This window comes from Mizuhopecten yessoensis, unplaced genomic scaffold (assembly GCF_002113885.1).
Source record: "Mizuhopecten yessoensis strain PY_sf001 unplaced genomic scaffold, ASM211388v2 scaffold11043, whole genome shotgun sequence".
Taxonomy (NCBI): domain Eukaryota; kingdom Metazoa; phylum Mollusca; class Bivalvia; order Pectinida; family Pectinidae; genus Mizuhopecten; species Mizuhopecten yessoensis.
This window is the reverse complement of record NW_018408850.1, coordinates 222,739-247,782: the sequence shown is the minus strand read 5'-3', so window position 1 is coordinate 247,782 and position 25,044 is coordinate 222,739. Positions and strand designations below refer to the sequence as shown.

The 25,044-nt window shown below is 35.2% G+C and overlaps 3 protein-coding genes across 5 annotated transcripts in view; all 3 read right to left on the bottom strand.

Annotated features, from left to right (window-relative positions):
- Positions 1 to 129: 129 nt before the first annotated feature.
- LOC110464938 (phytanoyl-CoA dioxygenase, peroxisomal-like) lies at positions 130 to 10,206 on the bottom strand. The gene is made up of 8 exons (XM_021520424.1): positions 10,066 to 10,206; positions 7,560 to 7,717; positions 6,281 to 6,449; positions 4,233 to 4,314; positions 3,205 to 3,386; positions 2,440 to 2,589; positions 1,805 to 1,942; positions 130 to 1,671 (listed from the first exon to the last, which is right to left on the bottom strand). Exons 1-8 carry the CDS (start codon positions 10,126 to 10,128, stop codon positions 1,621 to 1,623), a joined length of 993 nt encoding a protein of 330 aa, XP_021376099.1. The 5' UTR covers positions 10,129 to 10,206; the 3' UTR covers positions 130 to 1,620.
- A 2,457-nt stretch (positions 10,207 to 12,663) lies between these two features.
- LOC110464943 (betaine--homocysteine S-methyltransferase 1-like) lies at positions 12,664 to 20,200 on the bottom strand. 3 transcript variants are annotated; one of them, XM_021520436.1, is made up of 8 exons: positions 17,394 to 17,467; positions 16,930 to 17,050; positions 16,620 to 16,810; positions 16,069 to 16,263; positions 15,687 to 15,798; positions 14,823 to 14,998; positions 14,129 to 14,210; positions 12,664 to 12,948 (listed from the first exon to the last, which is right to left on the bottom strand). In XM_021520436.1, exons 2-8 carry the CDS (start codon positions 17,027 to 17,029, stop codon positions 12,680 to 12,682), a joined length of 1,125 nt encoding a protein of 374 aa, XP_021376111.1. In that variant the 5' UTR covers positions 17,030 to 17,050; positions 17,394 to 17,467; the 3' UTR covers positions 12,664 to 12,679. The 3 variants fall into 3 exon arrangements, with proteins under 3 accessions (XP_021376111.1, XP_021376108.1, XP_021376109.1); XM_021520433.1 differs by lacking the exons at positions 16,930 to 17,050; positions 17,394 to 17,467 and adding an exon at positions 20,114 to 20,200; XM_021520434.1 differs by lacking the exons at positions 16,930 to 17,050; positions 17,394 to 17,467 and adding an exon at positions 18,246 to 18,316.
- A 2,160-nt stretch (positions 20,201 to 22,360) lies between these two features.
- The window catches only part of LOC110464929 (betaine--homocysteine S-methyltransferase 1-like), a 9,731-nt gene continuing 7,047 nt past the window's right edge, over positions 22,361 to 25,044 (bottom strand). The window contains exons 2-5 of the mRNA XM_021520407.1: positions 24,875 to 24,986; positions 23,612 to 23,787; positions 23,316 to 23,397; positions 22,361 to 22,928 (exon numbers count right to left, since the gene is read on the bottom strand). Of these exons, the coding sequence (XP_021376082.1) occupies positions 22,660 to 22,928; positions 23,316 to 23,397; positions 23,612 to 23,787; positions 24,875 to 24,986 (639 nt within the window). The 3' untranslated portion in view covers positions 22,361 to 22,659. The remainder of the gene's footprint in view (positions 22,929 to 23,315; positions 23,398 to 23,611; positions 23,788 to 24,874; positions 24,987 to 25,044) is intronic.

Here is a 25,044-nt window from a genome sequence, read left to right as displayed (position 1 = left end):
CATGTTCTGACGTGTTTTAGTATGTTGTAATAACAACAATTTATCTCCCTTCCATAGTTTAAAAGGTGACTCTTCTTACTGCGGAGTACTAAATAGAACAAATAAACAACAAACTTGAAAATAATCATTCTTTAATAACAAATTCATCACATCATTATTTTATCAATAAATTACAACTGCAAACTAACAATACATTATATTATAGAGCCCTGAACTAATCTGTTCAAAGTCTGGTTAGCTTAACCAGCTGTTCACGCAAATATTAAAAAAAAAGATGTTTGAGAACTATGTAAACATTTACAATATTTTAGTGTTTGTTATCAGTAGATGATCAATTCAACATTGAAGATATAATGATAGTTTAAATTTTGTGTTAAGTTGTCTTTAAGCAAACCAAACTTTGAACAGATGGGTCCAAGGTTATAACACTAAAGCAGATATTCACTTGATCAGGTACCCAGTCCCACTGCTGTAGAGGCACTGTAATACCTATCTGACATTTTCTGTACAAGTTCACCAATCATTAAACAAATTCTCAGTTTTAATGTTTACAATTTTTTGAATAACAATATTTTAGAGAAACTCTGCAAAAAGGTACCTACAAAAAAATATCCCTATTTACTATACATCATGTTAACTGGCCCAATTCACAAATACATCATCATTCTCGTCAGTTTTTGAGGTAATGGTACAGAGGCATATACATCGACTTGCATGAGTGTAACAGTAAAATGATACAACATTCTGTATGAAATTAAAACTTCAATCATAACCCCCAGTTATTACCAACAGTGATGGGTAATGATAAAATACATATTTAGGTATGTCATGTTTTGATAGGAAAATTAAAGAAAGTTGGACAGAGAAACAATAGATTTTTGGGGATATTGTTTTACACTCACAAAATCCAATATGATTAAGGTTTCTCTAAATAAAAAAAATGAAATGGTATTAACATTTTAAATAACTGCACAAGTCTTTGGAGACATGCTTTATGGTGTTTATCATTTGGGTTTTTTCTGAGGAATAAAGCCTAACTATCTTTGATGAACAGCAACAGAAACAGAACTGATTTCCAATTATACACTGACAAGAGTCATACTTCTAGAATGTAGTGGTTATTTCCTGTAGCATTCACTTCCGGTCATACATTGTCAACATTCACACTACTGGTTTCTAGTTTCTGGGAACGGGAAGACAACACAACATATGGACCATTTTTATCATTTCTTTTATGAAATACTGTCATCAGACGTCTTTGCATCAATTAATAAAGCGAGTCAGTGTGATAGTACAGATAACCATTGTTTCACATCACATTAAATTATGAAAGACACAGGCACATTTTCATCAGAAAACGTTTGGTGAACTTTGAGTCACAGATATTTCCAAATTGACAATTTTCAAGTGTCAGCATCAGAAGTCTTGTTGAAATGTATTGAGTTTGTTTACCATCTTCTAATCAACAAAATCAGAAACAAATCACTGTTTTATGATACATAATTTAAGTTTCACAATTTTTTGTCCACCATCCTGGCTTTTAGACTCTTCTGTTCTCTGATCTAGACCAGTTTACTGTAGTTTTAAGGGTGGGCAGGTACAATTGTTCTTGGGGTCACTTCACCATGTTGAGGTCCCTCTGATGTCTCTGCTTCTCATTTTCCAAATCGCCTGCAAAATAAACACACAACTTTTATTCAAACCCAACGTATATTCCAATACAAAGTGCAGTCTTTCAAGACAAATATATTTGACGATTTAAATGGTGGACGATTCAGATCATGATATATTATCAGCTACTTACCGTGAAGTCAACATCTTCCTTAGCAATGCCGTATTTCTTGTTGGCCATTTCTGCAATTTCATCTGCAATGGTTTGCTGAACTGTGTCCTTCACATCCACAAAATGACAGTCACTGCTACAGTAGTGGCAGGATATTGCCTGTAAACAAGACACTATTATTGAACGGAGGAACTCAATATTCTGTTACATCAATGTACTTTTTGTCTGATACTTCAGATAATATCAATGAACTTTTGATTTAACAGGATGCTTAAGATAATATCAATATATTTGTGTCGGAACAGCAGGACGACCAGAAATTGTGCCACATTTTTTACAGATATTCTCGCCAAAAATCTCCCCATAATTCTTAAAAAGCTGCATCCTTCCTTGTGAAATATATATTATTTCAAATGCAAAATAAAACTGAAACAGTTGTTTCAGAAAAAAAATTCTCATAAGCTTGTATGAGTTACTTCCCTTCTGTATAAAAGAGAGGATAATTTACCCTCAAACCAGCTTTAATTTTTCTCTTTGGTGGAATCCATTACATCTTAAACACTAACTGATGTGAAGTGTATAATTCTTTTAAACTTTTATTTTGTTATCTTATTTGCAAAACATGTTGCAATTGGCTATACATATTTTAACTTTACCTTTCTGAACCCCTCTGTCCTGTTCATGCCAGACCCATGGATCAACAGTGGGTGGAAAAAGACAGTGTCTCCTGGTTCCATGACGAGGTGGACTCTGGGGGCCTTGGGATCGTAGTCACGAACACCGTGGTAATATTTGTTAACACCACCCTAATCACAACACAATGAAATTCTACATGATAACATATTCAGCATGACACATGACACATCTGTAGAGTAACTGACCAAAATCTTTATAATACAATGTTATTAGAATAAATGAACTCCCCGCATCTTCGCAAGTCAAGGGTTCACTTCGAATACGAAGCAAAAAACTTTGCTAGCGAAGATGAACTCCCCAGTAAAGGTTGGCAACCCGTACAAAAGCTATTGTATTCTGATATCAGTGGTATGTCATCAGATGTTTCCAAGCTCTTGTCGTAGCCCTATTCTGGTAAACATGTGATGACTTCAGTAGTCTTTGGTAGGGAGATTCTCATTGCAAGTATTCTTTTACAAGTTCCAGAATAATCTATTTTCTTTCATATTGAATAATATTTCATCAATCAAGGCTTCATGTAAAAAAAAAAAAAAAATAGAAACTCACGTAATAGTGTTTATTAGACATGTTTTCAAAAAAAGTTATTTATTTCTAACATCCCATTCAAATGTAGGGAGATTCAGATTCTTTAGAAGTTTCTTTAGTTTCAGCGTTTTATGGTAAAATATATGAGACAAACTTCAAAATATGGGGACATAGCATGTATGAAACACAGTATATCTTACCTCCCATTGTGGGTAATCATGCTTCAGTAATTTCCCTTTATGGGTACCAGGCAGTACCACCAGACAGCCATTCTTTCTGTCCACTCTCTCCATGGCGGTCCAGGAACACACAACCCGTTTGGCCGGTCGGAAGGGAAAGTAGTACAGATCCTGGTGCATGGGGTGACGGGATGACTTCATGCCTGTCCGGGAGATAATATACATAAATCATTTCAACCAATGGTGAATCATCATGTTCATTAACATGTGAAACTTGACAAAACCCCTTCCTATACAGGATAAGAAAAGACTGTTGTCTGATGTGTCTGGGCTAGAAGATTTTGTCTGTTGGCAAATGCAAATTTATGTCTTAGGTGTAACTACCCATCAAACTGATTGATTATACATGATTTCTCTCATTTCCGTGTGTGTAAGATAGAGCTGTCCAGGGTAAAAAAAGGGGTGTAAGAAATTTCTATCTTGCATCCCATTTCATGTGACGTGACGTTACAATGACGTGATGTCACAATGACTCAACAAAGACGTAACGTCACAAATTTGGAAATCTCTGATGCTGCAATCCGGAAAAGGCGACATGATGAAATTAAAACTTTTTAAGACATATTTACCGTACACGTTAGAAATAAATGAATAACTTTTCTGCGCAAACTCTGTTTGCAAATATTGGGTATGCTTAATCTGGCTGACAGAATTGTTTTTTCATCTAAAATGCTCAGGAGAAAAATTGATATTTACAAAATGGTGGCCAGTCCAAATGCATTTTCATGGTTTCTGAGCTTTTTCTAGTGGTTGGAATGAGAGAAAAATACTCTTTCGTGCCTTTAAAGCCTCGGGTTTTACCAAATTTGAAAAACCCACTGGTGGAATTTCCCTATCCTACACCGGAACCCCTAAGCATGAAAGAGTCTTATAATATTACATGTCGTTTTATTTTACCAAACAGACACAACTGTTACCGTGAAAATCACAAAAATCTGAAAACAACCTGAACAGTTTATTTAACAAAACTTGAATACATATATTATTACCTGGATCTGGTGGTTTGTTGATGAGCATGGTGTGCATAGATTTGACATTGGGACCGACGAAGGCTTCCACATAGTCGACAATCTGTAAGGGATAACATCAATGTGTCACATACATGGAGGTCTGGAGTAAATATACATTATCAAAGGTAGGAAACAATTTCATTCCCAGTAGTCTGTTAGGGTCAAGATCATATTTACAAAAAAAGTACAACTACTTTTATTTAAATTTGGTATGCAAGCTCTTTGAATTCTCATAAGTCTGACTTTGGGAGTATTTTTTTTTTATCTTTGGGAATATATAATTACCCCCCTTTTTTGTTAGAGGGGGTTGGGTGGGTTGGTCTGGGGAACGAGAGAGGCAAGGAAGAATTTTGAACATGTGTTTGAATTTTCATAATAAGTTTGCTTTGGTTATAATTTAGTTCAATATATAGTGATTTTGGGGTTGGAATAAACTTTTTTTTCTTTCTTTTTTTTTCTTTTACTGGTTGGGAATTTAAAAGTCTGATTCAGGAATAAAAATGACCATTTTGCATTGGAAATGGGGTAATCATGTTACCCCAATTAGCATAGGCAGAAAAACATTTTTTTTCTAAAATCATGATCATGGCATGGGCTTGTTAATGTAAGCTTAGTACAGGGTCAATTACATCACCACAAACATAGAAATTAAAAACTGGGCCTTCTTCAATATATAGTACATAACTTGGTCAGGACCCTGCATTTGTTTTATTTCCATAATTGGGGCAGAACAAATGTGCTTACTTGTTTTCTACTACAGTATATATAATATACCTCTGGTTTAGTGCAGTATATATATTGTACCTCTGGTTTAGTGCAGTATATATATTGTACCTCTGGTTTGGTAGAGTATTTAAATTGTATCTCTGGTTTAATTGGTACATTTATATATATTGTACCTCTGGTTTGGTAAAGTAAATATATTGTCCCTCTGGTTTGGTACAGTAAATTTATCGTACCTCTGGTTTGGTGCAGTATATATATTGTACCTCTGGTTTGGTAGAGTATTTAAATTGTACCTCTGGTTTAATTGGTACATTTATATATATTGTACCTCTGGTTTGGTACACTTATATACTGTACCAAACCAGAGGAACAATATATATACTGCACCTAACCAGAGGTACAATATATATACTGCACCTAACCAGAGATACAATATATATACTGCACCAAACCAGAGGTTATATAATTACTGTACCAAACCAGAGGAATAATATATTTACTGCACCAAACCAGAGGTACAATATATTTACTGTACCAAACCAGATGTACAATATATATACTGCACCAAACCAGAGGTACAGTATATATATTGTACCTCTAGTTTGGTACAGTAAATATATTGTACCTCTGGTTTGGTGCAGTATATATATTGTACCTCTGGTTAGGTGCAGTATATATATTGTACCTCTGGTTTGGTACAGTATATAAGTGTATTTTGTACCTCTGGTTTGGTACAGTATATATATATATTGTACCTCTGGTTTGGTAAAGTATATATATTGTACCTCTGGTTTGGTACAGTATATATATATTGTACCTCTGGTTTGGTACAGTATATATATTGTACCTCTGGTTTGGTAAAGTATATATATTGTACCTCTGGTTTGGTACAGTATATATATTGTACCTCTGGTTTGGTACAGTAAATATATCGTACCTCTAGGTTGGTACAGTTAATATATCGTACCTCTGGTTTGGTACAGTAAATATATCGTACCTCTAGGTTGGTACAGTTAATATATCGTACCTCTGGTTTGGTACAGTAAATATATCGTACCTCTAGTTTGGTACAGTAAATATATTGTACCTCTGGTTTGGTACAGTATATATATTGTACCTCTGGTTTGGTACAGTAAATATATCGTACCTCTAGTTTGGTACAGTTAATATATCGTACCTCTGGTTTGGTACAGTAAATATATCGTACCTCTGGTTTGGTATAGATAGAGGTATGGTACAGTAAATATATCATACCTCTGGTTTGGTATAGATAGAGGTATGGTACAGTAAATTTATCGTACCTCTGGTTTGGTGCAGTAGCTGTAGAGGACCTCGTCGTTCTGGTAGTCCTGAACTTTTGTTATGGCCTTCTGATCAGCGACATACTCCGTCTTGGCGATGGTGATGTCACGCATGATGGTGATACCAGGAACATTGACTTCATTACGACAGATCTTCTCAAACTGGGCCCTGAGTCAACGTCAGTTATATATTACACTACCTTATCTCCACATTATAGTCCACTTAAATCACATAACTACTACTAATAATAATACTTAAGGATTTATTATACATTACCAGTGTTCTTATTTAAATACAGTGAGTAGTGAACAAAAGCCTGTATTCCATGAGCATCGGGCATTTTTTTTTCATCAAAAATAAACTGTATATGGTACTATAATCTGTCAACACTCCACCGTCTACTTTTAAATATATCAGCAATCTGTTTGGAGACTAAGCAATTGCACTATTTATAGTTTAGAGTCTGCTGAAGAAACATGTCATTATTTTACATAAATTTCACTACATTACTTCATATATTAAAGCCTACTTAATTTATATTTCTGTACAGTTACATTATGTAATCAGAGCCAACAACAAACTACATTATACAGTGTAATCATATACATCATCGTATTTAACCGGTGACTTAATTTAAGGCAAGCCTGTAGCTACAAATGTGTTCTTCCGACACAGATAATATTACATCAGGTGGTAATATTAATATACGGATATGAATATAAGCATATTATTCATGTGTATAGGATGTGGCCCACATTACAGACTATGTCTGTTGTACAGTATCTTCATTGTAGGCCATTATATATATGCTGTTATCATACGATATCATTGTTGTCAACGATATCACTAGATATCTGTTATCTATATAATAATGTCACACTCATGATAATTGCACTGGTCGAGTTCAAATGAGTAGATTTTTTTTATGGATATATACTCTTGTGTTTGAATTTGGGACAAGTCACTTCAAAAGTCAAAAACTTGTAACGGTTCTAATTCAATACAGTTCTGAAGAAGTGAAAAATTATTTTCAAATTAATAGAAATTCTGCATACATCCCAAAAATTAAATGTATTCCTGATTGTATGATGGTTTTATAGAATCCAATAGAATCACCAAAGAATGCCTACCAAAATATTGGAAACAGTCTACACATTTTCTAAGCTTGACCTGCTCGTTCAAGAATATACCAATATATATGACTGGATAAAGAATAAGGATAGACATTATAAGAGTATGTCTATAAAGGACTGATGTCAGTTCTAAGTACATTTGTACCTATATCTCTCTAGGTCCTCTTTAGGAACTAGTCCTTTGATGACCAGGAATCCATCTTTCTCGTAAGCTGCCCGTTGTTCATTGCTAAGTAACGGTGACTGTAATGTGTACTCAAACTGATCACTGGGCATCGACAGCTGGGCTGTTGTCTCGTGTGTCTGTGGATAAATAGCAGGATGGTCAGTTTATTTACTCATTATAACATATGTCACTTAACCAGTATAAACATACAATGAATATAATAATGAAAATAGAAATGATGAGCAACAACACCACTGAATCTGGTACAAAATGTGATACTTGATTTATATCCAATGTGCTGAAATGTTTTTGCCATTTAATATAAAAAGAAGTTTTATTCATTTTCCAAAGCATTATATCGCTAAACATCTATAAAAATCTCTCTCTTCTAATCACTCTTTCTAAATCTTTATGAATCTGAGCTTGGCTTCTCATAATTTGTAACTGTATTGCATGTGGTAATGTGTACATACTATTTTATATGTTAAGTATTATTTTGTAGTATTTAAACTGAAAATATGTTTTACATACATGCAAAGTTCTGTTTATTAAATAATGGAATTCTTTGTTTTAGAAATAAAAGCCCAAACCTCCATTTACCATAAATATTTGTGAATTGTGCACACTATAGATAGTTAGTGCACAGGTACTTTTTTTATTGAGATTTTGTTTTGGAAAAAATGTCAAGGTGGACTGATTCACATTCACCAAATTAATTAATTATGTACCTGGTAGTTGAAATGTTACAATTAACATTCATGAAATTGTTTTGATGATTTTCCTTTGTGTGGTGAATTTGATGTCTCAGTAAATTGGGGACATATTAAACTGCATCCATAAAGATAATTACGCAAGTGAAGCGCCAGTTAATAATTTTGATACAGATAAAGTGTACACGCATATATATACACTGCACTGTTTTATCTAAAGTGAACGTAACGATTTCACAATAAATATATATGCATTCAAAGTCTGATCACTTGTGTAACTGATGTGTATTTAACTCTACCACAATATATAGTCAGTGTATCCATGTAATCATGGCAAGCTGATAAAAACATTAATTGATATGATGAATACACATCGTTGTGCACGTTCTTACATAATGTCAAGGGTCCAAAGTAGAACATAGATGTAGATATGTATATGTAAATACACAAATACACAGATTGTATTCTGACTGTAGGACTTAAAACAAATCCTCTGCTGTCAGCTCAATACGGTCTGAACAAATTTTGACATACAATGTACATGTATATGCTACTATCCAAGTTAAATATGTAAGGTCAGATATGTAAGGAACGGTGTATTGGGTTGATCTTGTGAATTGTTAGACTTTCAGTCGCTGGGTATGTTGTATCCCTTGCAATACAAAGTCTAACAAGATCAATATAAGTAGTAGTTGCATGCCCCTGTGATCTGATGCTATGGAGTGCTATCAATCTCAATTACTATGCCGAAGTCACCCTTTGACAATAACAACAACCATAATTATGGCCTTTGTTAGGTCCCATATAGGTATGAACTAATACCTGGATTACAATATGTTTGCAGTTCCCAGAACAAGGACTAACGGACATGCATCCAGCCCCAGGATGTGTTTATGAGAATTGAAGCTCTGCATGACTATTTTGCGGTGACTCTTAGTTCTGTAGCTATATTTAAGAAGCCCACACAGCCTTATATACTTCATGATGACTACGCTAACGTCACTATGTACCATTTTAATAGCTAAGATACAAGTTCAGTATAATCAAATTACATATATGAAATCTGATAATGAAGCGGTGTCTTTGAATAAGACCTAATAGGGGGTTGGAATTTTGGGTCACTCTGACCTAGCTATGTATAATATCTTTTTATGGGGCTTGCATTAGTAATATTATTGTTAATATTATGATCATTGGGGATGGCATTTTTACTTCAAATTGATCTATTAAAAACCCTTAAAAAGTAAAATTACTATAAACCAGGGACGTATAGTATAAACACATAAGTTAAATTTAGGTCCAAACATAGCTGTACATGTACATGTTACCACAGGTGTTTGAAATTCTGACTGTAAATTGAGATAAAAATCATATAAAAAAAAGAAGGTAATACCCTTATTTCAATATTTTTTTTATCTCAATTTATAGTCAGAATTTCAAACACCTTTAATTTGCTAAAACTACACGTACTGATATATACGTAACGGTTATTACTTTACCTGTTTATAATTAAAATTGGGTCATCCGAAAGAAAATCGTTCGATGAGGATTGTCCCTGAAACATGCTTTCAGCAAAAGCTTAGAGTACAATAGAGTTTGACACAGTACAGTCTGAGTGATAGCAAGAACATATTTAATTCTTTAATCAACTGGGCATAATTTCATGAACTTGTTGACAAGAGTTTGACAGGTCAGATGACTTGCATTGGGCCTCGATGTAAACAAATAGTCTCTGTCTGATGAGAGTTACTCTGTTACATATCAATAATACTGACCGTCGGCAGAGCAACTCTGCTCTGACACAGGTGGTTGCGGATGGTCTTCAGCCGTTCAGCCATCTCGACGAAGTTTCCAGGGAAGGGACTTCTGGACTTCGTCCTCACGATTTTTATAAACACATAGAATAAGTACCTTCAAAATAGGAGAGCGAATAATGATAAATAACGATTGTCTCCCTTTAACTACAAACAGCTGGCCTGCACCAATCTATCAAGTGAAGTAATATTATTTTTAACACGGAATTCAGTGGCGGATCCAGAGACCTATCTGNGGGGGGGGTTCCCTGAAGCCCAAAAAAACCCTCTGGATCCGTCACTGGAATTATATTAGCTATCTAAGTCCGTGATTTTTAATCAGTACAAACTGAACAACGTTTTGAACACAAACCTTATATGGCCTTTACAACCGACTGTCTTATAACAGATAATGATAAAACAATAAACAATATCGTATCACATATTAGTCATAAGGAAAATGAAAATGGATGGCTGACAATGCAAGACACATTGAATTAAACGCATTTATATTTGACACATCTTTAGAGTTTATTATTTATTAAGTGCACACATTTAACTATAAAAATAGCACGAGCGTTTAACTACATAGCCAATCATTTGAATTTAAAGTATATTGCGCAAATAAGTTGGACAAAAATAAGTATTATATATCATGATGTAGCTAAATCAATAAGAGGGACTTGGTACTAAAATTAGTAAAAAAAAAAAAAAAAAACACACTCTCTCAGCACATAGAGCATCTAGATCTATACTCCGTTCAAGAGTTTGACACAAGGTAGAAATAGGGAGATCTTATTCGGGTTTTTTTCTTTCTCAAAACTATATTTCTTTTTAAACACAATGGGTTTATGAAAATCCTCATAGTTAGTTGAATCACAGTGCCACGTTACAATCACACAAATGCTATACTGATATGGGTCACAACACACAGTGTATGTTTATGTGTGTTGTGACCCATATCAGTATAGCATATTTGTGATTGTAACGTGGCCCTGTGGTTGAATCAACGACGGGAAATGATATAGTCACATTATTATTTTTACGGAACTTCCGTTCATTTTGAAACTGCATTTGCTTTAAATTTCCGGCAACAAAGTTATGGACTCATCTTTTCAGCAAGATGACGTTTAATGAATATTTGTTGCCCTTTAAAGTAATTTTCAAAAAATAGCTTGATATACTCGATCTCCATTACTTGTGCATGAAATGTAGGACACATGCACAAATTCCGCATCTTAATTTCCAACCTCGGGTAATGATCATCATTGGAGTTGGCATTTTTACCGAAATTTGACCTAAACCTAAGAAATGTGTGAAGCTACTATGAACACCTTAATTGGTTTAGGTCCAAATATAGCTGTTACAACATTAAAATGTCCCAATAGTGGTGTGTTTGGGTTGGATGACGCGATTAGCAACCACAAAGTAACTTATCTGTCTATGACTTAAATTTCGTGTAGTTGCAAGTGTGCTTACAAGTTTGGAATTACAGAAGAGCAGATTTTGAAAATCTTAATAATTTGCTTTATGGTGATAATTGGCAAGCAGTCATTACAGCTGCTCCGTCCATTGACTCCGCTACTGACAACCTTACTAGTATTGTTTTAGAATTAATTTAGTTCGTATATGTATTCCTAACGTGACGTAGCTATCCGTCCGTCTTACAAACTCTGGTTTGACTCAGTTTTACGCAAACATTGTCAGATCCGTGAAAGACTTAGAAAGAAGGCTGTCAATACTGGTAATCTTACAGATTGGAAAATTATCAGAAATCTAGAAATATAGTATCATGAAAAAGGAAGAATGTAAAGAACGGTTTTATAGTACATAATTCTTGAGTCACACATTGATGAATCAATATCTTTATTGCCATAAATACAAACCCTTGTTTTTTTTGTCTCGTAACGATTTTTCTAAATGCTTTCCAATATTACATATACATAAAACAAATGTACTGTTGTTTTAAAGCTATCACCGTATACCTAGCCTGATACCTTTTATATTTTGTTATAGTAATCTGCACTGATGAGCATCTGCGAATACTTCCCGTGAGGGTTTCAAAGAAATTCAATCGAGTTTCTAACCCTCCCACGTCTGTGCCTGATTCAAAATGGAGAAGGTACTACGGGACGTTCCTATGTCAGTTGACTTCATTCTTCTGTCCGCTTCAGGAGCGAAGGATTCTGCTCTTCTGTTGTTAGACTTCTCACTTCCGAAGACGATCAATCTTTTCTCCTCTTAGGAGTGCCCCTGATAACCGGAAGTGGTAATGGACAATCTTATATCTATCCTGCCTCAAAACCTGTCTTGAGGCCCCCTTCCCTCTTCCTGAACAAGCTCATAATTGTCACTAAACTAACAGAAACATGATTCTTCCTCGGACAACAGCGTGTTTGTTTTTATTGAACCCAATCAGCAAAAAAAAGCAGCACAAAACGCAAACAACACTTCCTGATTACATTTATCTTTACTTACAATTAAGTATATGATATTCCATTAACATTTTAATTGTTTATCTATGATTCCGCGTACATTGGTTTCCTTAAAGGGCAACTGCTCTACATAATTTTATTTTTCAAATTCTTCGCACAGTTCAGGTCCTTATTTCGTTGAGTAACGTTTTGGCATGATATTCTTTGACGTTACCACCGAATATGTAGTGTTCAGACATATTTGGGGAATATCTGCTGGCCGGAGGACTTCTTCCACATTCTTCCGCCACCTCCCGGATGTAATGCGGACTGTTTCCGCAACATAATCCAATGTACTGCACTCCTATCTTCAGACATTCCCGTGCGAATTCGCGAACAGCCGTTCTTGAGCAGGCCATCGCAGGAAGATCACTCGGAAAGGCATATTTACCTGTAGAATATACAAAACAACATCGTTCCTTACAAAACATGACTGACATTTCTTGAAAACCTACAGTTTCATATTTTGTTAATGCTACACATAGCTACTCTTCTTGTATTGAAAACTTGTTACATGTTTCAATTGTTACATTTAGTCCTTGATCCATTTCATTAACAACAAATATTCCCAGGGTAAACGTTATTTTTTCCAGGTTAGAGGACAACCAAACCAATGTCGATCAGTAAGACACACCTTTTTTCCATATCTCATAATAATGTAAAGGTAAATATGTTGGTTACCCAAGGTCATAGGTCAAATCGATCATCAATATCGATCAATACATGAATATTGATCAAAATGAAAAAAAAAAAAAAATTTGCATATCTTATAACAATATGTGTTAAAGACAGCAGGTGTACAAGGTCAGGTACCTCAGTAAGCTGACAATGAAGTACATAAACATATTGAAGTATTTATATACATATATATACATGTATACATACTTCACCATTGGTTGGATCATAATCACGTGGAAGTCGATGATTTGTGATATTTATTCGGTTGCACTTTTTTCAGAAACTGCAGGTCACTATTCATTTTATGACGTCTCTTCAATTGTGACGTGACGATATTTTCTGCCAAATGCAGTACTTTCTTCGGTATAACTTCAACCCTTTTGAAATGCTTAAAACATTATTTAGCATTTGATGTAATAACTAAATACTTTTACTGAGGTGAATATGCGGTTATATAGACCCGAGGAGGTGATATTCGTCTCGGTTAATATCGCTTTCTCAAGTTTATATAATCGCATATTTACATCCAAAAATACATAAATGATAAATATACATCTAGCTGATATACCGTACACAAATATCAAGGGCATCCCAATATTTGTATAGGACTGAGACCTGTGAGGTAAAAACTGCCTAATCATATCTAGTTTCTTAAAGATGTTTGCATAGAAAGAAAAGACCATGATAATAAAGGATAAAGGCTAAATGCGTCCGAGGTTATAAGTTTTTGATATCAACTCAAAAGCTTCAAAGTCTCAAACGCCTCTCGCTATGTCAGGTTTCAGACAGTGAAGACATTTGAGGGGTCACATATCACTGTTGTTCTGCTAATTTGCCATTAAAAAACTCAATTTGGTATTTATTAAACACATATAAAGGTGTAGTAACTTTACCAGTTTCAGGATTAATGAGAGACTGCATGGTTGGTTGGGCGGGCGTGGTTCTGTACAACACAGGCAACGCGGCTATTGGTCCCTTAAAACAAAATGTCCGCTTCATTAATTAAATGATTATCCAAGTTTATTGGTCACGATTGAAAATATATAAAACGTATTTAAATTGATAAAATAAATTAAGACATCATGCAAATAATTTCCTCGTTGCATTTTATAGTTGTCAGGAAATTCAAAGAAATGTATTCAGTGAAAATTATGTGATTGATTGGGTTGTAAAAGTTTTGAACAGAGAGAGTAATCTGTGCAAGCGGCAGATAAAGGAAACCATCTGGATACGCCGCAGTGAGTCAGTTCTAAATCGAGACGAGGGGGCTTAAAGACTCTCGCACATAAACAAAGCGTAGCTGAATCGAGTCATTTCGGTACATATGTAACAACTATTGTACATACGCTTACAGCTTAGCCGAAATCGACATCGATTTTGTGGACAACTCGTACACATTTTACACCTTTGTGTGCATACGCTTCACTTGTCATTTGTCTGATGAAGGTGACAGTGTACATATCGTACTAGTCATCTGCACATGTTTCGACATGACTTTTAAAGTTATCATAGCCCTGAATGTTTCTGAATAAAATAGTGATTGATTGAATTTTGATAAAAATGATAACTTGTTTACAAAGGACGTACTTTACACTGTTGCCGAATCTCCCCAAGGAATGGCATCATGGTGGCTGGTCCCCGTGTACAGTTGAGTCCCACTACGTCCGCTCCTGCTTCCTCCAGTCGACGGCTCGCCTCCACGTGTGTAAAACCATCAGAGGACAAACCATTCGCCGAACTTCCCATGGTGATGACAGCAGGTACTAATACATATAAGGAACTTATAAATATATCATTTGAAACATTGATAGTTTTTTAATATGTTTATTAGTTTCTTACGACGGGTCATCCTCGTTATCCATGGGGTATGTTCACTTTCGCTCTCTGCGCCCCTGGAATATGACATAGCAAGATTAAAGACATGTGTCTAGCTATTCGATTGGTCTCATGTAAAAAAAACACCTGACCAATCAATAGGCCGATACCTGTCCTTTGAGGATTACAAAGGAACGACGCTCTACTTCAAAGCCAGGAAGTTTTACCCTTACGTGACCTCAATATTCTTCTGATGTACATCAAAGGATCAAACTAGTCTTCTTGTCTCATCCACAACTTGGCGCACACTGAGCCTTCAGGTTTGATTTGACATATTCCAGGGGTGCAGAGAGCGAAAGTGAGCGTAGCCCTTGGGTATCGAGGATGACGAGGGTTGACAGAACGTTGTTTGTGTACAGTTTAGTACGTTATCTAGGCATTTTACCTTTTACATCTGCATATCTAAACGATACAGAAACAGTTTTAATCATTTATATTTTTTTGAAAATATTACCATTTATTTATAAAATGTGTTTAAAACTATGTGATGTCTTATGAGAGAAATATACTTTTTGCAAAGTTCAGGATATAAAACAGTTCATTACTGTTCATATTTAAAAAGTAGATTTAATGTACCCTTTCCGTATTCTTTTATACATTCGAGCGCTAATAATGCTTCTCCCACATTGTGGAACGTTTCTGCGACAATGTAATCCGCTCCGCCTGCTACAGCCCATTCGATCTGTTCCTGGAAAACATAGTTCCGCCACTGTACACTTATATAACAACCGCTTATCAGAACATGATGAGTCCTTTAGCTCGGTAGTGATTAGATTCATTTTGGTTATTCATTCCTCAGCCCACAAAATTAAATAAAGCACCACTTCTTAAAATTCGCGCGGGACATTTGAAATTCCAATCAGTTGCCCTCGAGAATACACACAACACCGTGTATCTCACAAAGCATTAAATATTTGCAATATTAGATAAATGTAAAAATAAAAAATAAAATGTAAACCTTAAACATGTTTCGTGTCGTTTCTATTGATGCTGGGTTGCCGACCTCGTATACACACGAATTACAGATGTTTCCCGCCATGAGTGTTCCTGTGTCGTCTGCTACTTGGCGAGCGATTTTCAAGGCGGTAACATTTAACTTTTCCAGGTCTCTTTCACGTCCGCACTGTCTTAGCTTTTCACGATGTCCATAGTACTAAATTGGAATAAAATAAAATAGTGATTGATCAGAAAATAAAAGCAAAAAAAAAAAAACCCCAAAAAAACTGCAGTGATGAAATCATTACTATTCATGTACATTTTCCTACGTAGTATTTTGTATTTACATGCGATTGATTAATTGACGAGAAACCGTGCAATGTAAAGAGCTGACATAAACATTACAATGTATTGCATTTGTTTTACGATTTACAAACTTATTCGTCTAGACAAGATATGTGATAGGCATATATACTGAAGGTTGTGCGGAAAAATAAACAACTCTGTCAGGAAAGCCTTCAAGTGTAAACTCCTAACGGAAAGTTTAATTTTCACTTGATAAACATCTATTACCGTAAAAGCTAACACGACGTCACTTCCGGCATGGACAAACTCTTCGTGCAACCCTTTGACCTTTTCAGGGTGTTCGAGGACAACTTCTGGTATAAAACTTCCGGCTTTAAGGTAACCTCTTCTCTCAAACTCAAAAAGATATCCCTCCGCAACGACAACATTTTCCCCTGACTTCAGTCTCTCCAACAAACCTAAAAAGAAAAAAGATTCTGTCAAATGTTGTTGTGAAGGTTGCTACCAAAGCTGAAACATTACAGCCTAATGCAATATCAAATGCCGGTGGTATAGATTTGGTATGAAGACAACGTACAGCGGTCACATCTGTTCATAATACATGCACATACGTCTAAAATAATCTGCATTGCCAAACACTTATCATTTGTGGTAGCGTGTAACAGTTCACATGACATCAGTGTACTCAAAACGGGACGCTTGTGGGAAAGAAATTGGCACGCAAGTCAAAGAAGTATTTTATGTATGCAATTTTTACTACGTGATATGTTTATATCAATTCAACTGTATGTGTCGGCTTTGTTGGCTGTTGATTATTGTTACACGGACAGTATAACAATGTCGAAAACATAGATGTGTAAATGTACGTGCCGTCGCTCTCTATACGGATACAATTTTCAGTCTTTCAGAGACAATTTCTTCTTCAAAACTGATGCTAATTTGGAGAAGAAAATTAATTATGCCCCCCACCCCCCCTAGAATATTTCACCTCAATATTTAGCTGAAAAATGTCCCGTTTTTGGGTTTACTGACAATACTCACCTGTGTGGCAATGTGTATGTGTGTGGTTGTTTTCTTCACATACTTTCCTGTATGGTAAAGTGTTACGTACCCTTGATACTGTAAGAGAACTTACATTTGTATATACATTGAATCTGTGAAGAGGTGTAACTTCAGCTTCATTTAATACTGCGAGGTCAACACGACCTACATTTCTGTGACAAATTATGTAGGAATTCCATATGACTTGTATCATAATGTGATTTGTGTAGCAAATCGTGTCAAATGTCCGTGTGACTTACATTTAGTTTAAACAGTTTTTATTCAATATTAATTACGTACATATAATTATATTTGTGTGCGAACAACTGTGAAACTGTTTGGTAAGACGGTTGTTGTTGTGTCCATATCCTGCACCGTCAGAAATAGGTTCACTGTAGATACGACTTCTACCAATACTCATCTGGTGGAGAGTAGATTGAAGGAGAGTGTTATATTGAGTTCAGTAAATAATACGAATAGTTCTACATGTTGTAGGTTGTCTTCGGTCTAAAAATATCTACGCTACAAGCAAATCCTGTCGTTACCCGTTACACCCTCCTTGTCTTTAAGACTAAGACACAATGAAGTAAATATCATACCAAGGTATGCTCCTAGCTTTTAGCTCGTTCAGCTGAAATGGTTAGATAATGAATTGCCTTGATCAACTAAGACACTGATGTAGTTTCGTTACATGGTTGCATGTGTATGTAGTACGTATCTGATTGTAATTATCATAACATATTTGGAGTATGCTTAAGTGTGTCGATTGACATTTCAAAATTTGAGAGAATTAAGTTTGGAAACAAATGGTGATGTGTACGGTTGACAACTAGGACACAACAAGCACCTTACCTTTCGCTGCCATTTTCCGGTCTGTCGGTTAACCAGGTCACTTTTTATGCATATACTTTTAATGAGCAGAAGACGAGGCAGAGTAAGGAGTTTTGTCACGTGACAAGTGATATCGTTCAATATATATGTATATATATATATATATACTAAGAAGCCCTAGAAGGCAGAAAGGCCTAGCGGACGATCTGAAAAAATTATGTTTTTATTCTATATTTTCCTTCGCAAGGACTTATTTATTTATTATCTGCTATATATATATATATATATATAATTTCACGTGAGTGAATAGATTATTTGTGTTTGATATCAAATAAACACAGGGTTTTCTAAGAATGGAAAAGAAATCACCGAAAAAACTATAGTATTCACGGCTAATATATCATAAGGCATTTGTACTCGTATTACAAATTATAGAAGTGTGACGTAATTTTGTAATTTTATAAAAATAAAAAGCAATATTAACTTGGTTCTATTAAATGTCTGATGTTGTGGTAGTCGAACTATCTGAATTTTCTTCTTCTTTCTTATATCACTGTACATTAAAACACATGCAAACCTTATTGTCTCATCCTGCATCTTTGTTACATTTATAATATTGTTCTACACATTTCCAATACAAAATACTCCATGATGCGCGGTGACGCATATTGGAGGTTATTGTAAGGGATCGTTGTTGCATATCATCATAAATGTTAATAACTAGCATTGCAACGGAATATCTATGCCTATTCATTCCTTTTCTTATTCTTTTCTTCTCTCTTGTTTCTCCTTCATTTTCGACAATATTATACACATATCAGATATAGCAATAACAGGAGTTTTATCCTTTTTGTAGATAAAGTGTATGTGAGTGTGTGTAAGTGAAAGTGTATAGGAGTGGGTATATCTGTTAGTGCTTTTTAATGAAGTGCATTACATGATTTGGTTCTGAAATAAAATATAACATGATGTGGATTATATTGTCCGTCATAAAATGTGTATACATGTAACAATATATTAAAAAGAAAAAGCTGATCTTCCTCAATATGAATGAGTTAATCATGTTTGTTGTGTGTGTTGATGTCAAATATTGAGTGTACCTTGTTAAAAAAATGATGTTGCGGTGTGGTTCAGTGGCTGTCTGGTGAGGTGTGTTGCTAACACAACACGCATTGTATGGATGGTGACAATGATGATGATGACAACGACAATCAGGATGATGTTGATGATGATGATGATTGTGAGGAGGATGATGATGATGATGATGATGATGATGATGATGATGATGAACGGATAGTTTGAATGTTAGTGATCAGGATGCTGATGATATAGTGATGCTGCTGCTGCTGCTGCTGATGATAATGGAGATGATGATGACAACGACAATCAGGATGATGATGATGATTGTGAGGATGATGATGATGATGTAAATTTATATCTTTCTCAACTCCCTGGAGAGCATACAGCCGGTTCTGCGATTTCGGTGCTCATAGCTAGCATTCAACAATTCTAGCACTGCCTAACCACGTACTCATTTACAGCTGAGTGAAGCATCTTCCTCAAAGATACAGCACATTGCCGTGACTCGAACCCGGAACCCTTCGGTCAAGAGCCCGGCGCTCTACCACAAGACTAACGTGCTTCCGTAACCAGGTTATGGCGAACAAAGCCACCGTGTCATTTGGCGTTTCTACTATGCGAGGCCTTGATGATATGCATGTCATATGTTTAACATTGTGAGGTATTTGCTCTGATTGCTTCAGTATATATTCAGTATATATTTAGTATATATTCGAAATGTCTTTGTTGTACCTGCCACCAATACATTATAATAGATACGATCCTATCTTGCATCAATATGTATTTGAACGCTAACAATATACACATACCTTTTGCTGCCATGTTCTGATTAAATATACAGTTACGTTATATCTATTGAGGACATGTCCCCACGTCAAGATAAAGACAATGTCGGATCTTAGTACCGTCACCTTATCTGTACATCGTTGTCACTGTGCTGCATAAACATAACTTCAGATCTGAAGATTTAATTCACTTGTGAAATATAAATGTAATAGTTTAAAGTTGCTGATTTTTTCTTATAATTCAGTAATTTGTTTTTGAAAATAAGAACATATTGATATTACAGATTTTATTGATCATTACAGTAATGACCTTAAACACGAGTGGATTGTGAAATAATGAAATGTTACACAGGAATGTTTATTTAAGGACTGACCTTCATTTTGACGGCGTATACGGTAGTATGAACGCAGTTGGCAACAAATTAAATTTTAAATTAAGCAATGTGAGAAACCTTTCGAAATTTTCTATTCATTTACAACGGTCGTCATGTACGCGCATTGACACAATGCTCATGGAGTGACGCGGTCGAATGTTTCAGAACGAAGCCGCCATTGTTGACGCTACCACCAAAGAAATTTGAATATGCATCCATGGAATAAGAAGTTTTTCAGCATTCTTTTGTTGCATAATTAGACATAATGAATCCCGAATATGTTCTTTGTATGTAGATGGTGAATAAACCAAGCATTGGTTGTCATTGGACTGTTGTCTTGATGAAGCGTGAACGGCGCCATATTTGAAACAAGTATCAAACCGCCGAGCCTTTTTTTCACTGCATGCGTATACGCTAAATATACACAATCAGAGGTTACTAAGCTGAAGAAGGGAGACATGTAAATGTATGATTTAAATAAAAAAAAATACTATTGTATTTTCGTATTTGCCACCTTAGTTACGACTAGGACTTGCTTCATGGTGTAAATAAACCTGAGCGATTATTGAAAACCTTCCGAACAATTTAGCTTCATTTTACGCCATAGTAAAACAACGTCACTATTCTGTCCTCGGAGTTGTTCCGTCCGTCCGTCATTGTTGCTCGATTTGAGTTTTTGGGATGAAAAATGATTGAATGTTAATTCAGGGAATGATTAGTAGTAATTCGCAGGAATAGAAGAAAAATATGCATATGAAGACAATTGAATTTATTTAATAGAAACAACACTACACAAAATAGTCAATCTGACATCACCGATTTGTTTCACTCTTGAAGTATATTCATACCTGTAAAACAATCGTGCAATTAACTTTTTTCAAGTCTGACCCACAAAGGGGTCATAATGGGAAACATTTCTTTTATAAAATAGGTCAACATACACAAGAAATGATACTGATCTTTCATCATCGTGTATTCCTGTTAACACGATGTTACCATTTAGAGTATTTAAATCAGAATTGCCGAATGATTGCAAAGGCACCTACTGCCTTGATGAGATATTTCCCCATAGGTAATATACCTACATTATTATTAAATGAATTACTATCTAATAAATTATGTCTAAATTAAAGATTGATTCCCATACCTTATACACTAATAAAAGTGGCATATCCCCATGCCCCTGCTCCTCCCCTCACATGCCCATCTTATTGGGCTTGATACCGTTTGTGAAAGGCAAATAGAAGTTGCATACTTTTTCGTTTTTATTGCTTGCTTTTTTTCTTTTTTTTTTTATATTTTACAGAACTATAACTTTTTTCTAGAATTCATTAAAAATCATGTATTCTGACAAATTCCCGGATGAAATAACTTTAATTTGACTAAGTTTCTGAAGAATAATATGATTTTGGACACGTATTCCTTGTATTGCGGTTATTTAAATTCAGCATTTGCTTTGTTTTGTTCGGGGCACTTAAAACTTCTTTGTCATAGATTTTTGAAAGGGGATATAGGGTTACAGTAAACTTTGTTTAAAATAGATCATCATAGCAAATTATTTAACATTCGAGTTCTATTTTAACAATTGTCAATAAATTTGTTTAAAAGCGCATGTTTGTTTTCAATTTCCTCCACGAGAGATGCAAAAAAAAAAAAAAAGGGAAAAGAAAAAAGAAAAATATCTTGATTGACGATTGGTTTAAACTTTGTTTTATTCACATAACATATGTAATACATAATACAAATATGATTATACATAAATGAATTGGAAACAGAAACAAGTGTTGATAGACTTATTATTATCTGTTACCTTTCATCGTAACCAACATTATCAACTATAGCGTAGGGATAGTGACGTGAATAAATTACAGGGGAAGTTAGAAGAGAGTTGGGGAAGTGCAGTGTAAAAAAAATAAAAGAATTGAGTAATTAGTAAATGAATATGTAATGCATGTAAGAGACATTTCTCAATAACTTAATCATATCACATTATTAAATATTTTAAATCATATATGTACTTAATTCAGTTTCTAATCTCGAGGCGTAACATTCTGGCATGATATTCCTTGACGTTACAACCAAATGTACAATGTCCAGACATATTTGGGGAATATTTGCTGCCCGGAGATCTTCTTCCACTTTCCTTTAACGGCAACTGCTCTACATTATTTATTTTTTTTAAATTTTTCGCACAGTTCAGGTCCTTATTTCGTTGAGTAACGTTTTGGCATGATATTCTTTGACGTTACCATCGAATATGTAGTGTTCAGACATATTTGGGGAATATCTGCTGGCCGGAGGACTTCTTCCACATTCTTCCGCCAACTCCCGGATGTAATGCGGACTGTTTCCGCAACATAATCCAATGTACTGCACGCCTATCTTCAGACATTCCCGTGCAAAGTCACGAACAGTCGTTCTTGAGCAGGTAAACGCTGGAAGGTCAACCGGGAAGGCATATTTATCTGTAAAACATATAATACAAATATTTCTGAATGATATATGGAACTTCTGTATGACATAGGAAAGTGAAAACTACTGTCTATGAGTAAAGACCTGGTTTTATCCTTTGCTAAACATATGTCTGGGGTAAAGGCAATTGTTCCGGCAAACTTTGTACTGGACATTCTTACACATTACTATCACATCTTTAAATTATTACTCCCAATTTCAAATTTAAAAAAATGCAGGAATATATGAATGTTCGATACAAAAATGAAATGTAGAAAAATTATTCCAACCCATATATGGGATTCCAGCTGTTGTACGTAAGATATTTCATCTAAATTTAAAAGTAAAACAAAAAATATCAGTGATAATGCCAGAATGTGGCTAAGGCGTATTTAATTTACCTGTCTCCGGGACAATGAGAGACTGCATGGTTGGTTGGGTGGGAGTTGTTCTGTAAGGCACAGGCAACGCGGCTATCGGTCCCTTCAAACAAAATATTCCCTTTATTGGTCATGTAAATTATACCATCGCCACAGGAAATATTATTACATCTGGACTGAAAGTATTTTCTTGCAAAAGAATACAGGTTTGAATTTAGTTTTACTACCAGCTGCGGTTATAATTAACCTGAATGTTTCTGGGTTTAATGGTCATTTATTGAGTGAAAATAATCACGATGTAATTACATGACACATACTTTACACTGTTGTCGTATCTCCTTCATGAATGGCATCATGGTAGTCGGGCCCCGTGAACAGTTGAGCCCCACTACGTCCGCCCCTGCTTCCTCCAGCCGAAGACTCGCCTCCACGTGGGTAAAGCCATCAGCCGTCAAACCAGTTACTAAGCTACCCATGGTGATGACGGCTGGTACTGATAATAAATAATTTCATATTTTGTTTGATTTTTTTCTCATATTTCTTAATTTATATCGAACTCACGGACCTCATTGAGAAATATTTTTAGGAAAATTTGAATTCTCTTTGGATATCAGGTCATATTAAATTAGAACTTTAAACATGAGTAACAAGGAAGGTTAACTACTAAGCTGTATGATACACGTGACACGTTTCGACTTTCCTATCCTTTTCTTGATAATAACATCCCCAAACTAGGGTTTAGCTGTCGCAATTAATTCGAAACTCACGAGCTTGTTATTTCGTGATCACCTCATCGGTTCCAACTACAAGGGCATGACGTTACACATATTTACTTGGATTAAAGTGGCGGTTTCGGCGAAGCAAAATATGGTAACACTTACATAACACCTTGTCAATATTATCTCGAGACTTTTTAAATGGCCCATTGTACTTCTTCCTCTTTCGTACTTTTCCTAGCTTTATCTATTTTTTTCAGTTCAAATAACGATTGTGTTCATAATGCAGTATCAATACTTACGAATACAAATTACCAAAGATATTTTTCGCTACAGCAGCTAGTTTAGTAATAATAATTCGAGGTTCTTGTATACAGCTTTATCACAACCTAGTTCGTAGGTCGTCTCAAAGCGGTTCACATATTATTATCCATGGTTATAGGGCATTTACAACCAGCCAATACCTTTCTCAACTCCCTGGGGAGCATACAACCGGAACTTTCATTTCGGCGCTGACAGCTAGCATTCAACAATTCTAGCACTGCCCAACCACGTACTTAACTACAGCTGAGTAGACTGGAACAAGCGAAGTAAAGTATCTTGCTCAAATATACAACACAGTGCCGTGCCGTGACTCGAACACGCAACCCTTCGGTCACGAGCCCGGCGTCCTACCACTTGACTACCATGCCTCCTACTTTAAAGCAAATATCAATTATAACCCTGACAAAATATATTCAAGATACAACGAGTTCACCAGAACCATGGGGTGTAAAATAAAACCTCTAGAAAATCAAATTTTGAATACAAAATATTTATAAATTGAAATGTTGATTTTGAAACCTCCATGCAGAGTTTATGTACCTTTTCCATATTCTTTGATACATTCGAGCGCTAACAAAGCTTCTCCAACGTCGTTGAACGTTTCCGCGACAATATAATCCGCTCCGCCTGCTACAGCCCATTCGATCTGTTCCTGGAAAAATGTAGTACACATACATTTGTTTATGATAGATCATGTAAAGTTAATATCA

Bases quoted from the DNA above. Each gene is read 5' to 3' on its own strand.
- LOC110464938 (XM_021520424.1), bottom strand. From the start codon at position 10,128: ATGGCTGAACGGCTGAAGACCATCCGCAACCACCTGTGTCAGAGCAGA. The intron at 4,315-6,280 runs GTACGATAAATT...TATCCCTTACAG, and splicing joins GCTACTGCACCAAACCAGAG to ATTGTCGACTATGTGGAAGC. The intron at 3,387-4,232 runs GTAATAATATAT...TCTCCCGGACAG, and splicing joins CAACAAACCACCAGATCCAG to GCATGAAGTCATCCCGTCAC.
- LOC110464943 (XM_021520436.1), bottom strand. From the start codon at position 17,029: ATGTCATGTGAACTGTTACACGCTACCACAAATGATAAGTGTTTGGCA. The intron at 16,811-16,929 runs GTACGTTGTCTT...TTTTCTTTTTAG, and splicing joins TATGAACAGATGTGACCGCT to GTTTGTTGGAGAGACTGAAG. The intron at 15,799-16,068 runs GTTTACATTTTA...TATGTTTTCCAG, and splicing joins CGACACGAAACATGTTTAAG to GAACAGATCGAATGGGCTGT.